This window comes from Corvus moneduloides, unplaced genomic scaffold, assembly GCF_009650955.1.
Source record: "Corvus moneduloides isolate bCorMon1 unplaced genomic scaffold, bCorMon1.pri scaffold_142_arrow_ctg1, whole genome shotgun sequence".
NCBI classification, from domain to species: domain Eukaryota; kingdom Metazoa; phylum Chordata; class Aves; order Passeriformes; family Corvidae; genus Corvus; species Corvus moneduloides.
This window is the reverse complement of record NW_022436892.1, coordinates 18,708-36,005: the sequence shown is the minus strand read 5'-3', so window position 1 is coordinate 36,005 and position 17,298 is coordinate 18,708. Positions and strand designations below refer to the sequence as shown.

At 37.9% G+C, this 17,298-nt stretch overlaps 1 protein-coding gene across 1 annotated transcript in view; it reads left to right on the top strand.

Annotated features, from left to right (window-relative positions):
• The first annotated feature begins 807 nt into the window (after positions 1-807).
• The window catches only part of LOC116438876 (target of Nesh-SH3-like), a 32,925-nt gene continuing 16,434 nt past the window's right edge, over positions 808-17,298 (top strand). Inside the window, exon 1 of the mRNA XM_032097893.1 lies at positions 808-1,003. Within this exon, the coding sequence (XP_031953784.1) occupies positions 925-1,003 (79 nt within the window). The 5' untranslated portion in view covers positions 808-924. The remainder of the gene's footprint in view (positions 1,004-17,298) is intronic.

Genomic DNA, 17,298 nt, shown 5'->3' with positions numbered 1-17,298 from the left:
TTCCAGATACTGAGGCTAAATTCTTTGTTATTGCTTCCTCTTTTTCTCCTTCACCCTTTCTTTCCCATCTTCTCACTTGTGAGTGGGACCAAATGCTGTGCTTACTTGGCTCATTGTAAACATGGAATGCAACAGCTTTTAATGGAAAAATGGAACTTCTTTTCTATTTAAAGTTGTGTAGCTGGTAAGAAGATCAGCCTGGAATGAGATGCATTGCTTTATTACTTTCAGTGTGCTTTGTACCCATTGACTCACCAGACATTTGTGAAAGGGAAAATTATGAAGTATTTTTAAATTGCCAACACTAGATACAAGTGAAAAAAATGACATTTAGATTTTTCAAGTCCAGTTCTTTTGCTGAATAAATATTTACAATGCCTGTTTATAACGTCATGTCAAATTAAACTAGTATTTATTTTGCCTGGATGAAAGCCACAAGTAGCCTGAATTAACCTTAAGAAAAATGTTGAGATTGCAGAAATACTGAGGTCAATATAGCAAACAGTTCTCTGAGTACTGCAAATGCTGTTTTTGCAGTTTAAGTCCAGCTTTCTTGGATAAAACAGTGAAAATGTCTCTCAGATCAGTTTTCAGTTAATAGAAAGTTTGATATTCATGATTTTATTTTCATGAAATGTAAGTAATAAAATGGTAATGTTTTACCCTTAGTGGTGGAAAAGACCTTGTAACAAACCCCAGAAGATTATACTAGGGGGAGCCTGATAATATTTTTTTTTATGCTAATTCTCGTTTTGCAGTGGGAGTGAATGATGTCATCCTGTCTCCTCCCACTGTGTAAACTAAGCTTGTGTCAAAGTGTTGCTGCCTCTTGTCACAGGGAGAACGGTTCACTTAAATGCAGCTGCGGTACTTTTGGGTGATACCTGTCAGAGCCATTCCCAGTGCGAGGTTGGGTTTGTGACCATGATGTCAAGATTTGTCTGTCTTCTTTTCTGTGGATATATTGCACTAAACCTGGGAAATGCTCAGAAATTGCCAAGAGGCAAGTAGCTATGACAACTTTCTGGGGGTTTGTTTGTTTTTTTGTTGTGGGGCTTTGGGATTTTTAATGCCTGTGTTTTGTTATGGAAATTTGCTTTCAACATGTTAGGAATGATTAAAGGTAAGAAGGATTAAAGATGAAAGAAGGTCAGTGAAAAGGGCAAAGTCCAGGTAGAACAGCAACCTTAAAGCTCTTGAATAAAATAACCTCAGAAGTTTTCATGGTATCTTGTGACTCTAGTGAGAAGTACTGTGCAACAAAGTTACTGTATTTAATGATTTTATAGTGATTCGGACAGCAGTGTGCAGGTCTATGGTTTAATATCTTAAAGACAATGTGACTTAGAAGCACCCCGTGTTGCTGGTGGAAGGTTTCAGTTCTGTCTTTGAAAGAACTTGTATACTTTCCCTTTTTATGCATCCTTAACAATTCAGTAGGACTTGACTACTGTGGGTCAGGTTGCATGCGTTTTGAGGGAGAGAACTATGATTGATTAAAATTTATACAAGAAGAAAAGCCCCTCCAAAGTTGTGTGAATATGTTTTTAACTATTTCTTTCTCCCAGAGTCTGGAAGTACAGTAGATTTGCAAAGCTGGCAGTGATCTCTTCTCCTCCTTGGTAATATGACACACATAACATTGGCATTTTATTAGTATTTTATTGCTGACTGCAGGAAGAACAGTCATAGCATAAAATTAAAAGAGTATTTCTCTATCTGGATGGTAAAACACTTCGTAGTGCCTTGGCATTAAAGCAGCAATTTCACAACTGTTTCTGTACTGCACGTATTGCTCTCACTTTGTGGAAGTGCTTGCTTGAGTCCACTGTGCTTTGTAATGCGTTTTACATCTGCAGTCTCCTGCAGCCACTGACATTTAGTGGAAGCTGTGATTTAGTTATGAAAACGTTTATTAAGAAATAAGCACTTTGAGGGCTTCCTAGGAAATTCTGTTCCATAGAAGGGGAACCTAAAGGTATTTTGGGGAGTCAAGATGATTTTTCACCCCTCACCCCTCCTTAAGAGACTTTTTTCCCAGGATTTTGTTATTTTTCTTTCTTCCCTGGGATGATATTCTTTTGAAAGTATCTTTCTTTTGATCTCATCTTCTGGAGCCAGTGTGGAGTTTTCTGCATACTGGTAATAGTGGAACAATACGTAGTCAGCAAGTAACAGATATGCAGTTCAAGTCAAGCTAACTCTAACACTTTAGTTTTGTCAAAAAAGGACTTAAGAGAGGATTATGTTGACCAAAGAGGAATCTTGTATGTATTGCCTACTTTGAGGGAAGGAACTGTTCCAGTGCTTGTCTTTTTAATGTGGTTTCACTGGACTTTCTGCTCACTACTGTAGAATAGTGGCTCTAAATTTATGCTAACTGTGAAATTCAGACAAAGCTTCTAATCCACTGCAAGATTAACTCTGGCATGCGTTTTTTTTTCTGTCCTAAAATAACATTGCAGAAGTGAAGTTCTGTTTGCTGAGTGCATAAAGCTGCAGGTGGAAACTTCATTTCTTTTCAGTGAAATAGCATTTTTAAGTTTCTCCCATTGCAGTGTGGAAACATCAGTCTAATTCTTTTGTTTGTAGCTGCCTCTCCACTTACTATTTACAAAGAACTGCGTTGAAAAAGCAAGTGTATTAGTACTTAGCTGCTATCTGGAAATGCTCAAATGATTTTCTTCTACAACATTGTCTTGTTTGATAGGGAGTACAGACTTTCTTCATAACCAAAGAGTATATGTGGATCTTAAAGTGTTTTAAAAATGAAGATATGTAGTGGTAATATTCTTTTAAGAGGGCTATTCTGCCTTGCTATGCAATCTTAAATTCCAGTGAATTTCTGTGCTCTTTAAGTCACGCGGTATGAGGCTTCAGAGTCACTCTTGCTCTCCGGGGAACAGAGGAATCAAGTCCATAACTTGAAGGAGGGCAATCTAGCCAAACTTGCTTTCTGGTGGTGCAGGTACTTGTGGCAACAGGTTATCAGAGGAAATCTTGCCCTTCTTACCAGCACTTTGCAATTCTAGTGCTCAGATCTTCTCTCCCAGAGGTGAAACACACTGACCCCATGTCTCATGGACTGGGATTTCCTTTCAGTGGTACAAGGTGGAAGGAACATCTTGCCTCCTGCAGCTGCAAAGGAACAGAGCCAGTACAGTGACTTCCAGAGCTGTTTGAGACACTGTGTGCAAATGTGCTTGTCAGGAGGCTGGAACACAAATTGCTCCCTTTTCACATATATTTTTGTACTTTCACCTCCACAAGTGTGTGTTTTACTAGGATGAAGAAGAAAATATTATTGCTGTTCTCAAAAGAGTGTTCTTTATTAGCGAATTCTTTCTTTCATTATTTTGACTTCAAAGATTAAGGCATTGTTGGAGGAATAATAATAATAATGAGTAAAGAAAATATAATTGGGAAGGGAAGGCTGGTGAGTATTGTGTTTTAGTATGAAGGCAGTGGTTTTTTTACAATTATGTATGTGTTTCATCTGGCAGATCAGCTGCTAAGAAAATTCTGCAGTCACTGCCTTTGAATATTATGTGAGGGATCACAGAACAGCAGAGTGGGAGATGATGGTACAATTAGGGATGATATTTCGTCCAGTATTTCAGCTGCTTTCTGTTTGTCTAGCCTCTAAAGTTTTCTTCTAATTAGAAATTTTCCATTTATTTTTGTCTCTCCCGTTATGCCATTATGTCAGTGCCATCCAACATATGTAATTCTTCAGTTCAACTTTATTAATGGGTGGAAACAGTTGCAAGGCATAGGTGCCAGAGTTATAACTTGTCATACTCTGTCTAATTTTTATGGTTCTGTGAAACAGAAAAGTTCCATTCTTAAAGAATGCAGTGTCGTCTCTCTAGACAGGAATTAAGTACAGACCAAAAGTCTTGTCTTTAGAGAATGAGTTGGTAAGCTGAGCATCCTGGGTCTGAGACAGAGATGAGAAAACAAAGCCACAGAATCCAGAATAAACAAGGTACAGGACATAATCCACAAGATTGTACTGCCTTGTAAACCGTGTTTCACTGGCATCTTTCCAGTTGGAGCTGATACAAATGTTGAGGGCAACAGTTGTGGAACAAGTTTTTAGTGTTTGGTGAAACAGTATTTCATGTTTTGTCACTTGACTTTCCAGTTACAGCACAGATGTGCATGGAAATGTGGATTTTCACTACAATCTCTGCTTTCAGTAGCTTTTGTCCATCTTTATGTTCTGTTTTACTTTGTTAGAGATGAAAAGAATTTGGGGTTGATCCCTCCTTATAAAAATGCAGTTTTATGAAGTTACTTAAACGAGGAATCTGAGTGTTTTTCTGGTTTGTTTTCACGGGATTTTTTGACATGTTTCTGACCACTGTGGTTTTCCTGCTATTTGAATTAGTCATCAGGTACAGTGGAATTCAGGTCCATCTTTGTTCTACTTTCCAGTACTCAGGCCTGTCCTACTCTGCTGTCCAGGAAGGGCTCAGGAAACCTTAATTCGGCTTTCCCCTGGTTGCTGTCTTCTTAGGGAAAAAGTATATGGACTTGACATTTCTTAGGGGACCATGTGAAAAAGACTGATTTACAGAGTCCTATAGGGAAAACCAGATCCAAAACTTCTGTGTATCTACAGTTGTAAGTTGTGGGGAAAAGTGGGAAAAACAGTTGTTTTACACTGAGGATTTTTTACTTTGTTTGGAACTACAATATGTTTGGTCTGATACTGTAGATAGCTACTGGCTAATATTTGTACCTTAAGGTAATTATAACTGACATCCCTTCGAGAGTAAATGCTGTATTTACAGTAGACTCCCAAACTTTGATATTTGTGAAAGGAATAGGCTAATTTTATTCATAGCTAAGTTTGCTGGCTACGCCATGTTGTGTAATATGTCTTACTAAGCAGAGGATAAACTCAGCATGTGTTTTCATTTACTAGTGTCAAACAGTTAAAACAATGTAGAGTTATTTCAATGTGTCACAGTTATTATATTGCAACAGCCAAACCTTAAACTTTTGTGCTGCCCTCTCCCCTCCTCCCAGAAGCACCCCTTTAGTAGCTGTAGGATGGCAGGACAAAAATTGTAAGACAGGGGAAATTCTCCTGGAAGCTGTGGGTTTTTGAACATGCAGTGAAGCTGGCATATCAAAATATCACAAAAGGACTGAAATGACATGTGGTTTATATGTTACTCTCCCCATGGTTTACAAAACATCTTTCTGGGAACTATTTTTCAAAATGCACAATGCATTAACCTTTAAAAAACATTCTTATGAAGAAGGGCCAGTTTGAACTAAATTATTTAACTTCATTTTTTGTTTTGTCTGAAAAAAGAAGTGTGACATTAATTTGGGGGTTTTTCTTATGTTTAATGGCACATAAATGACAAGTCCAACAAGAAATTTAAAAGGGATCCTTCATCTGGTGTAATAGAGTGACAAGGGTTTTCAGTCTCTGGATATGTCATGGCAAATTTGGGTCATTCTTACCGAAAATGAAAACAGCCTGTAAGAATGTAATAATTATAGCAGTTCATTTAATCAGTTATCTTATCACGCAGAGAGTTGTGTCCTAGGCTTGCACATAAACATATCAAAACCCGGTACTGAGTGTCAGGCTTCCAAGTTCAAAGATAATCTGCAATACCAGAATTCCATTTTTATACTGGCACAGTCAGTGGTGCAACATTGTGATGATACATATGGGTGGATTCTGCCAGAATTAAATTCCATTGCATGTGAAGGCCTCCAAAATGATCTCACTGCTGGGTAATCTATATAACCTTCCACCTCTTCATTTTAATTTTAGTGTTCCCAAGTATCACTTTTTGAACATTATTTTCCAGCGCTCCTGCATATAATCTTTGGATCTAGGTGTTCCAGAAAGACAAGCTCCGTAACTCACTTGAGGGGAGAGCTAAAGGCTAAATCCTGCTGCTGCTCTGGGTCCAGACCTACTGTATATGGATAGTATAGTCTGTGTATCTGTTGAATGATGATACAGTGAATAATGAACATTGGGTTTGAGGCTTCTTTGGACTCACCTGGTATGCACTACACACTGCATGTGGGAACAAAAACCTCTGTCTTCTCTAGGGGGAAAAAATGGCTAGCAGTGACCTGCCATAGTCAGAATTGTTCATGCAGCTCCAAGTGGATTTATTTTCCCTGGGGAAATTCAAGTGCAGACTTGAAATTGTTTGCGAGCAAGATAAATTTGTTGCTGGGGAGCGTTCTTGACTATTGCCTTTCACAGGAGATGATTGGAGTCCTACTCACTGGCATGGTGAATCTTGGTGAGAACAGAAGCAGGTATTCGTGTTCTGGACAGGCTGCAGCCTAAAATAGGTGCCATTAGTAAAACAGCCCAGCCTGCAGTACCTTCCCAAGTGGAAAAGGGCAGCTGGAAACAGGCCAGATGCTACTCAGACTTGCCTGACAGGCCTTAGTTCAAACACTCTAAGTTAAAAATTGCTTTTTCTACAATACAGGACAACGTGTATAATACAAGTTTGCTTTGTGAGATATGTATTTGTCTTATTGTGCTGGGAGAATGGTGGTCATGAAGATGACTACTGGCAGCATCACGAATGAAACCTTTCTATGGGCAAGGCCTGGGCCATCTTTTCCAGTACAGCCATGCTTCAAAACATAACTATCATGTGCCATTTTACTCTGCCTACATCAACTCTAAACCTCCCCACTTGAGCAAACCAGTGTGTGTCATATCAAGCTGAAGAAAAAACAGATCAAGTTTTGAACCACCAAGTGAGTTTCTACTGTTCATGAAGTTGTGATTGTAGTTATGGTCACCAGAATTGAATGTTTTTACACTCACTGCTTAACCAAAGTTATGTCATCATAGTGTGCAGATATCCAGGCAAGGTTACAGAAGGATGGTTGCATTCAGAATATCAACACAGAGTCTTCACTGCTGCAGAACTGCTGAATAAAATGCTGGTAAAAAGTTGAGGCACTAGCTTTGAGGATTCTAGACCTAAAAGCAGGGAGGTAGGGAATGCTTTTTTTTGAGAGGAAAACTACTTTTCTCCCAGTCTGGAGGAGAGTGTTTATTGCACTTGTTCAGAGGTTGGTAGACAAAATATAACCTGTGTTCTCTAAAATGCTTTAGAATTGTTGCTGAGGTCCATCACTTTGCAGTAATTTAGTATTATTTAGAGCATCTTCTGGAAGAAAAATAAATGAGGCAAGTGAATCCACGATTTTTCTTACGCTAATTGTAGCCTTGGCTCTTATATAAATCCTGTTTACCTTGAACAAGTATGTTATCAGGCATGAGGGCTCCATGTGAATAAATCTACTTCGATAAAACCCAGCTTAATGAAGTGCCTAAACCTCTGCATGTGATTTGATTTTTATTTAGTTTGTGTGTGTATATGGTGTGCTAACACTAGAATATCACTGTATGTACTTAAAAAGAAATTGTAGTTCTATACTCTTTCTCAAGCTGAAGAGTTGATGGCAAAATGGATTCTCAGAGTATGAGGGAATTTTTTGGTACAGCTATTTCAGCATTTTATATAGTTCTAAGGTTTTGCATTATTCTTGAAATCTGCTCAGGAAAAGCACAATTCAATGGAGTGGGAAAAGATTCTTTCCAATCACCTGCAGTTGTGGCATTAGTTTATGAATCTATAAATGGCCACAGAGTGCTTGATATGAGTTTACATAATTAATACTTTGGGAACCTGGCCAATTTTAAAAGGCTGAGAGTGTATGTGGGATAACATTATTTTTAAACTCACATTTGGAAAAGACTTTTCTTCTTTTGTCAGCTGCTTGCAATATCTGCTTTATATTAATTATTCACTTTAATTTTTCTTTTTATGATGTAAAAGTCTGGAGTAATTTTAGAATGTGTAAAACTGTGGTCGGTTCAAAAATACAAATAAGTATGCTTGAAATGTCCCAGAAGATCATTTTCTGACTTCGAAGTTAACACATTTTCTGGCAATTTAGATTACCTCATTACCACAGTTCAAGCCTATACATGAACAAGAAAAATACACACTGGGAAAATTACAAGACTTTCAGACCTTATCGCTTACCACTTTTCTTTTGAAACCTCAGTGTGTCTGCGCAATATGCACAAACACTTGCTGAAAATTGAGGCATGGGTGCAATAGCCTGAAAGTTGGTAAGAACTTGAGCTTTGGGATACAAATAATGGAAAGAAAACTCTACATTCTGACCTGAACATTTTGGCAGAGTTCCATTCTGTGGCTCACACGAACACTGAAGTAGTTGGATTAAATGGCAGGGCAGAGTTTTTATTTATAGCGCAGTGTGCAGCTTGTTTCACAGTCAGGAAAATGGCTGCAGTCAGGCTTAAGAAGCATGAATTGTCTTAGTTTGATGAAGAGCTAACTCAGGTAAAAGTGGTGGGGTTTCATGTTCAGCTTGAATCAATAGGTCTCCTTCTTTTGTCAAAAAGCTTATTAACAGCTATTTATTGTGTGAACATGACTATGAAATTGCTCCACAGTGGCAGCTCATCATTTGCCACCTTACAGATGAACACCAGCTTTTAGCTATGATCTGACAAGCACCAATACTGCATCTCTTCAGCATTCCTTCCTGCTCTTTGGTTAGTTATGAGGAACACAAAAACTGGCAATTCTAATTGAAATGTCTTTTTGCTTGTGTTGGTTATTCAGTGCACCTTAGCAGCTGACACATCTGATGTGACTTGGTATTATGGAGTAGGAGTTAATTTATGTCCTTTGTTAATCAGGTCTGTATAAACATAAGTAAGATTTTTTTTCAAAGTATTAAAATACTAATTATGCAATTATTTTTAGCTGAAGAATTTCTTTTGACTTGTTGGCAGATTTGGGGATTTTTGCTCCAATGGAAAATCTATACTTAACTTGCGCACAGGTAATAAAGTCATGAGTGTGATTTCACATAGACTCTCTAGTACACTGAGGCATGGATGTGCACACACAAGGGCAGAGTGGGACCTTGCTCATTTTTGGTAAATGCTTTGGGTCAAAAATTATTTGTTTTAATCTTTTACACTTTCAGCAATCCCCTGTACTCTCACAATTTTAGTAGCAGGGTCAAATAGCAGTTGATAAAAGCATTAGTATGTTGTTAATGGACAGCTATGAATTCTTAGAAAGCAGTTTCTCAGTAATGTAACAGATGTTTATTGTGCTCCCTTTCCACTCAGAAATACTTACAGCAATTAGCAAGGGACATCATGTGCTATTCTTATATTTATTTGAAGGCAATGTGAAGTTGCTCGTAGTATTAAGGATGTAGAACAATTACAGATATTCCACCACATGTAGGGAATAGATAATCTCATTTATGCCCTGTTGAAATTTCAGGTATTTGTGAACAATTTTTTCCATGACCTGTCCCTTCTAGATTATTTTCCAGTAATTTGTTTTTGTAGTATTAAAACACTTGTCAGTTGTCAAAAATCCTGGCGCAGGGACAACCATCTCATTTTAAAACTCCAAAGTCGCGAAGCATTATTTATGTGCTTAATACTCTCTTAAATCAGAGAGCATTCCTTGGGAATTATTGTAATCTACTGCACACTGGGTTAAAAGATCAGTAATGAGAGAGACATAGCTTCCTACATACCATAAATTCTCCATGAGCATTTGGATACATGCCTGAGAGAAGTACAAGTAAAATGCAAAGTCAGGCCTACAAAGATTGCTTAGCTAATGGTTTCGTGCCCCTAGAGGTATGTGCCCCCATTCCACCCCAAAATTTTCATAAGCCTTCCTTTTGTGTAGCCAATAGCATTCTTTATTGGCATTTTTCAATGAAACATTGGCTGGAGAATTTATTAAAAAAAGTAAGTATAGACATAAAAAGATGGGTTGGAAACAGAGATTACTTCCTACAGCCTTCTTTCATCTCTGTAGATAAAAGGCAACATGGTGAAAATAGAGCAGGTGATGCAACAGAGAAAGAATTTGGAAATATAGTCAGAGAACATGAACTCTGTGCCATATCCTGGGTGGGAAGGGAAATATGTGGAAGAAAAGATGAAACACCTTCAGTAGCAAAAATAAGTATTTGTCTTATATTAGTACTCACTTAATCATAGGCATAGCTTTTATCTTACGTGTTGTATACTTGCTAGGCTTGGTGTCCATTATTTTCTGTAATCCACTGATTTAGAACCATTTCCTTCATATTTCAGTTTTCTTAAGACAAGTTAAAAATGCCTGTGCTTTGCAATGTGTTCATAGTGCTGAAGAAGAATTTCTGTTAAATTTAGGAATTCAATAATACATTCTAAACTTATGAAGTATTTATTAGTACTTTTTAAAATTAAAGATGTACTGGCAATTCATTGCTTCTTTCTCCAGATGTGTTTGAACTGTAGAATCTTTCCTTTGATCTCTGAAAATTCAGAATGTGGAACAATATAGAAGAAGATAAAAAGGATCACCTCTGATTTTTCTTGATCTGTTGGGGTTTTTGTTGGGGTTTTTTTTAGAGTAGTAGTAAGAAGCCAGGTCATCAGTCTTGAGATCTGTCTCATCTAATGGTGCGAGATGAGATACATTTTCCAGCTGGAAAAACTATGTGCAGTTGGAATCAATCCTTATAGGACTGGGCTGTATCCAGCAAGTGTCATAGACATGTGTGAGAACGTTCAGTTTGGACACCAGGAACATAAGTGAAACCACTTTATTTTGACTGCTCTTTTGGAAACATAGGGCAATTTTTAAAAATTTACATTTTGTTTGTTTGTTTGTGTCTACAGCTTTCTAAACTGAAGGGAAGTAACTGGCTAAAAGCTTTGTTGACAGACTTGACTACACTGACAAGTCCAAATCATAGTTGTCATAGTTCAATAGAATTTCATATTTCAGTACTGCTTTTGTTAACTGACGAAGTTTTCTTACTCTTTCTGAGTTTAGCATTTTATATACAACACCGCCTAAGAATTCTTATGTGTGCTTCAGATATTTAATTGCTTTATCATCTGTTTGCCTCTAAAAAGTGGGGAATTTATTCCAAAGTTAACACAGAATATTGCAAGCACCTTTGCCAAGTGCCCATTCAGAGCTATTAATCCCTGCTGTATTTGAAGTCCTGTATATCTTGGGTGTTATTTTGAGCAGAGAACACAGATATTTTCTGTGGTCATATGAGGGTTGCAATGCTGGAATTGGAAAACCGTTGTGACTTCAGAAAAAGGAGAATCCCATTCCATTTCCATCTTTTTGCATATTATTTTAAAGATTCCTGCTTCAACTATACCCAGCATAATGGGAGGGCTTATAAATAGAATTTTACCTGTTTCTGAATGGGTGTCTCAATCTAGTTTGTTTTCCTTCAATTTCAAAGCAGGTCATTATGGACAGCTCATCTGCTTCTATTTGCCCAACCCAAGTTGTTTTCCAAATGTACACAAAGCACAAAACATTCTCCCTCACTGAAATGAGTATAGGATTTACACTGGATGTTGCTCAAGAACCAGAAAGAGGTTCTTGAGTAATATCAAAGGGGTATCAAAGGGAACTTTGGACTTTTAACCACTGACTGCTATTCTTTGAGCCTAGTTTTCCATCTACCCCATAAAGTAGGCATCCGGTCTGCATTTCTCCAGTCTGACAGGAAGGATACCTGTGGAAATTGTGCCAAACTTGAAGTAAATTATATTCACCCCTTTCCAATTATATGCAAACCCAGTAATAACATTACAGAAGGCAGCAGGCTTTGCTGGACTGCCTGGTTTTGGTAAATTTGCTCTGGCTGTTTCAAATCACCTTCTTGTTCATCACATGCATAAGTGTGACTGCTCCTGCCGACTGAGGTTAGGGGGAACAGCTTGTGGTTTCCTGGATGCTCTGTCTTGCCTTTACTCAATCAATTGCACTGAGATATTTTTCCGTTCTCACATAACAAATTAATCTTGCTTCTCCCTGGCTGTTCTTTCAAGCTTATCTATATACTGAAGAGATCATGCCTTACTGGATTTTCATTCTGTGTGTTAGAGGTATGAAGTAGGATATTGGAATTCACGCAGAGCACTGAGGAGGGCAGCCCTCCTTGAGGCTTTATGGTGCATACTTAGACGTGCAGAACAAAAGTAGTAGCCTTCAAGTGGAAAAATACTCATTTTTACAAGGAAACATAGGGCTGAAATGGACTTCCCTGAACTCATTTTGACCACCTTGTTCTTATTCCTGAGACAGTTTGTTCCAGAGTATAACTGCCTATTTTCCAGATATCTTCCTTGCTACAGTTTGTAACTTCTCTTCACAGATGCGGAGCAGAACTTACTTACACTGCTTTTCCTCAGGAATTTGTTTGTTTGCCATATATGTTTGGATACTGTCTTCACATCTATCCATGTACTTTCCCTCTAAGGTTGATGACTCCTATTTTTTCAGGCTTCTTTCCTGGGTAACAGGCTCTGTACCTCTAGTCATTGACTTTGCCTTTTTTCCTGGATTTATCAAGTTGGTCTGTTTTGCAGTACTCTATGTACTTATCTACTAGTGATAAGAGATCTTTTCAGAAGTGAGAACTAGTGCATGAAAGGGCTGGGATCCATCTCTTCAGATTTAAAATAGAGAAGGTAACAATTTTGAAACATACCTAGACATGGTGGTGATTCTGAGATTTACAGATTAATTTACAACTAGAGGATTGGAAATACATGCTAGTTTCAAATTCATTCTGTTAGTATAGCTTGTAAATCCTCCTAGCTGTCTAAATAAATGTTTAAGCAGTTTTGTCCTTATAAAATTACCATGTGCTGATTCACAGAAGGAAGTAAAACAAAGTTAGCTTTAAAACCATCTAAGACAATGCTAGTACAGAATACTGAGCTAAAGACTTGCTCTTTCAACTGCTTGGATTATGTCAGATAAGGTAATACTTATGACAGACAGAGGATTTCAATATATGACTACCTATTTTGTTCTATTAGCAAAGATATACATGCAAATTTCAATTTATTACTGCTTGGGGTTTTTTAAATGTTAATTTGGAGGTGCCTTATTCTAACACAGTAGAATTTATATTTTCTTGCCGGCAGTTATTTTGATATTCTTCTTTTGAATGATTCCTCCCAAAGTGTTTCAAAAGATCCCCAGATGAGTAGTCACACGGTGAAAAAAACCCCTATGTATTATGATGTAATAAATGGTGACCACATGTAAGGAACAGACTCCAAATTGGCTGTAAGAAATGAGTCCCTCACTACAATCTGGGTACACAGTAACAACCCATGTAGCAGATTATGTGTGCACTCAGTAAAAAACGCTAAAATCCTGGATTGTAAAGTGTGATGTCGTCCCTCTTCTCGCAGAAGCAAAGGCAACTGCAGTTCCAGATAGTGGTTTTCATTATGCCTTTGATCTTCAATTCTTAAAAAAATGCACTGATATTCGTGAATGAAAAGTGGCTTAAGGAAGTGGTGATGCCAAACACTGCCTGCCACAGAGTAGGTTAATGGCAGTGATGATGCGCTGCCTGCTCATGAACATGGTTATAAGAAAGCTGTTGCATTGAGGTCTATGGTCTTTAATACCAATCACTTCAATACATTTGTTGTTTATGGGCAGAGCCAGACCAACAGCATTTGAATTCTTCACCTGCTCAGGTTCTTAGTGTTTTGTTGAGCTTTTCCTCCTGAGGAAGAACTGTTGTCAAAGAAAGTCCCTGCTTTTATTCAGCTGATCAGGTCTAAAATATGATCACCTTGTATGAGGCCATGTCCAAAGACCACATTTCTCTTTTGGAGTTTGCATTGGCTGATGCTCTTTAAAGGCTTAAAAAAAGAAAGTTATACCTAGAAAATTTGGGAGACTCTTCTTGCTCCCCGCAGTCTTCTGCTTGCCTCTGTTGAATATATTTATGTAGAATCTGTCAGGTTCTTTGGCCAGGACACAGTTTTCTTGGTAGCCCAGCCTGGGTGGACTTGCCTTGGACAGGTTTCCTTGGACAGAAGAAGGAGCCAGGATTGGAAAGACAGCTCTTCTGGACAAGATGCAGTCACTGTGACATCAGCTCTGTCCAGGTGAAATTACATCCAGAAAAATACATGCCAGGCCAATCTGGAAAAAAAAACAACAAACAAGGAGCTTTGAGAGTAAAGCCAGGGGAGCAAGGCCCTGGAGAACCTAAAGACATCAGATCTAGATTAAGCTTTATCCTACTACAAATAAGTGATCCATAATCTAAATTGAAATAAGGGTTTCAGGTTGTTTTATTAACAAGGATTTTTTTTCTTGTCCTTTTAAATTTGTGTGCTGTTTATTTCAAAAGTTTTATCTATCAAAAATTATTCAACTTGAAGGCATTTTAGAAGGCATTATGCATTGAAAATAATGGATAGGCTTGGTTTTGTCCCTATCCTTCAAAAATGTTGAATTGTTCAATGTTGAATTTTATTTAAATGAAATTTTTACCTTTAAACACCAAACTAAGTTTACTAACTGGACACATAAAGGAGCAGAATTTTCTGAGGTTTAAAATAAAAATTAAACTGTATCTCACAAGAGGAGCCAGGGCCAGGTTGTTTTAAGTCATATCAAAGAAGTTTTCAGAAGTCTAACTCCTGTTCCCTTTTCCATCAGAGCTGCAGACTTGGTGATTTTCAAACAGATTTCTTTCTTGTTTTCAGTTTTGTTTCCTATTTTAATAAATAATGAGAAATGACCTGCAGAATGAAAGCTGGAATTGGGGGTTGGACCACTGAAGTGGGATCCCAAGTTTAAATCCAGACTCTTTTCAGCTTTGCACCCTAAATATAACGACAGTTACTAAGTCAAATAAAAAATAATTTTCAACCAGCATGTTCAAGAAGCCTTGGGAGGGAGATAGTTATAAAGAGGGAAGTGGAACTTCAGGGAAGTTCTTGAATGACCTGAAAACAGGCAAAACAGGCGGCATCATATGAGCAACAAATTTCCTTTGTACAATGATTTATGTAGCTATATAGAAGCTGGAATTGCTGATAATTACATCTTTACCTCTGCATTGACCTAACTGGTCCTAAAGTATTAATGAGTACAGCTTTTTAACTCAGTTCTGAACTGTAGTGATCACTAGGGAGGAATTGGCAAAAGAAGTTTTAAAACCTGTGTAATTTTGTAATGTAAACGCTCCAACAATTTTCTTTCAGAAGTATATATTTAGCTTAAAACATTAAAGAGCAGCATATTTCTGATTAGCATTAATAAAACTAAATGTGCACAGCAACTGGAGGAAAAGGTGTCAGTAACCTTGAAAGAGTGCTGTGAGAAAGGGCACAGGAAGGGATGGGACTGACCCTGGGCCCTCACAGTGCATCTCTTCCTTTCGCGTCACTACCTTCAGCTGAACATCAGTATTGAGGAGTTTCCCTACTACATATTTCAGCTACTCATACCCTTTTAGTAGTGAATTTCTCTATCATTTAAATTACTAAAATTGCCTCAGATATTAAAGAAGTACAGAGGGGAATTACAGTTCATGCTGTTTTATTTGCTGTGTGCATTCTGTTAAGAATGTCGATACACCTAAGTAAAGTTGCCCTCTGAAATGAAAGTAGTTTGAAGGTGTAAGCTGAGAGCTTAAGAGTCAGTTTTTTGTAGATAGGCATGCTTGTTTGTGTTTTGCAAAGTTAAGTGCTGCATGTTGACAGCCTATTCTTCTGAAGCAATGCTAGACTTGTGTAGGCGTAATAATACTTGGAAAAAAATAATTAATTGGGGAACTTCATTTGCAAATGACAAAACTACATGCAAGGCTGTTAGCTCACCCTCCCCTAGTAAGGTATTCTTGGTTGCCCTCTTCGTACAGCATCTACTTTCATCATTCAGAGTACTTGTTAGTGTGAATTTCATGGCTAGGAATGTTAGTGTCTGATGTAATCTGCCATGAGAAAGGATCAAACATTGTCCTCAGCTATCTGACTGGAGGATACAAAGACAGATTTTCTGCAGAAGTGCAGAGTAATTTGGCAAGAGGCACTGGGCACAAACTGGAATATGGGAAATTCCAGTTAGATATTAGGACTTTGGTTTTTTTTAACAGAAGTATGCTAATCACTGAAACAGGTTACCCCAGAGATGTTATGGAATCTATGTCCTTGGAGGTGTTCAAGACTCAGCTAGATGTGGCCCTGAGCAACTTGAGGTCTGCTTTGAGCAGGGAGTTGTACTAGATGACTTACAGAAGTTCCTTCCACCCTAAATTATTCCATGAGTCTGTGGTTGTGGCTGCTTTAGAAGTGTGTCTTGTTTATTCTACTACATAGAAACAGAGCTATTTTTAAATGTTTCCCATTTTAAGCTGTATTTGGGTTGCAGCCAAGCAACCAATATTTCTCCATTTTTGGCAGCCAAAATAAACACAAAAATATAAAAGAGCAGAAAATAAAATTTTCATAGTGTTAGATTATCATTGAAAACTTGCCTAGTGGTACTATGACACCAGATTTAGAAAAATCAAAGCACTGCTGTGAATGATTTGAATCAGTGAGGTGGTGCTTACAAATAGATGGTGCTAATATATTTTCATAAGACACACTTCATTTGTCTAGCACTCTGGGAGGCAGTGCTGGGTCTTGCCTTCATGGCCCCTAAAATCTTTGAAACGGTGGAAAACAAACTGTTTCAATGTAAGGCAAATGGAATTCTGGCAACAAAGCCAAATTTGCTGTAATACAGTACAGCTGTATTCACCCTCTAGTTTTGTAGTGCAGAGTTCAAGGATCTTCACTCTATGGATAAAACCAAAAAATAGGACTGTATTTTGTCACAAGATGCCATGCACACTTAAAGTGTGCAGTAGACTCCTGGTATGAGTGAAAGTAATATCTAGGCTTTTAAAAGTTTCAGTATTTTTTTGCTTTTGTCTCCTGTTGCCTATGCATTCCAACTAGCCAAACTATGGTGCTTCCAGCTGGATTCTTCAGGCCATTGGTAGCTCTTTTCCTCTTTCTGAAGAGTTGGTGGTGGCTGGTTCTCTTATGAGGCAGCTGATTCATCAAGCTGTCTTTCATTCTCTCCCAGTATAGGCAGACTCCTTTCCTTAGAGTGATTCCAGCACTGCAAGTGCTCTGATGCACTTAACATAGTGCTTTTACTTCAGATGTGCTTTGCACAGTTTCTCCTGCCGATCTTGGCCATCAACTGACTTTTGTTGAAGAGAATACTTGCAGATCAGTGTGGAATTTCTGTTGGCAAGCATGGAGGGAAAGATTGTGTTTCAGAGGTAGCTATGGATCTCAGAATCTGCCATTTGGAAATGGCCTCAATATAAAAGAATTACACTATAAATGCAAATACTTAAGACCAGAGTTTCACT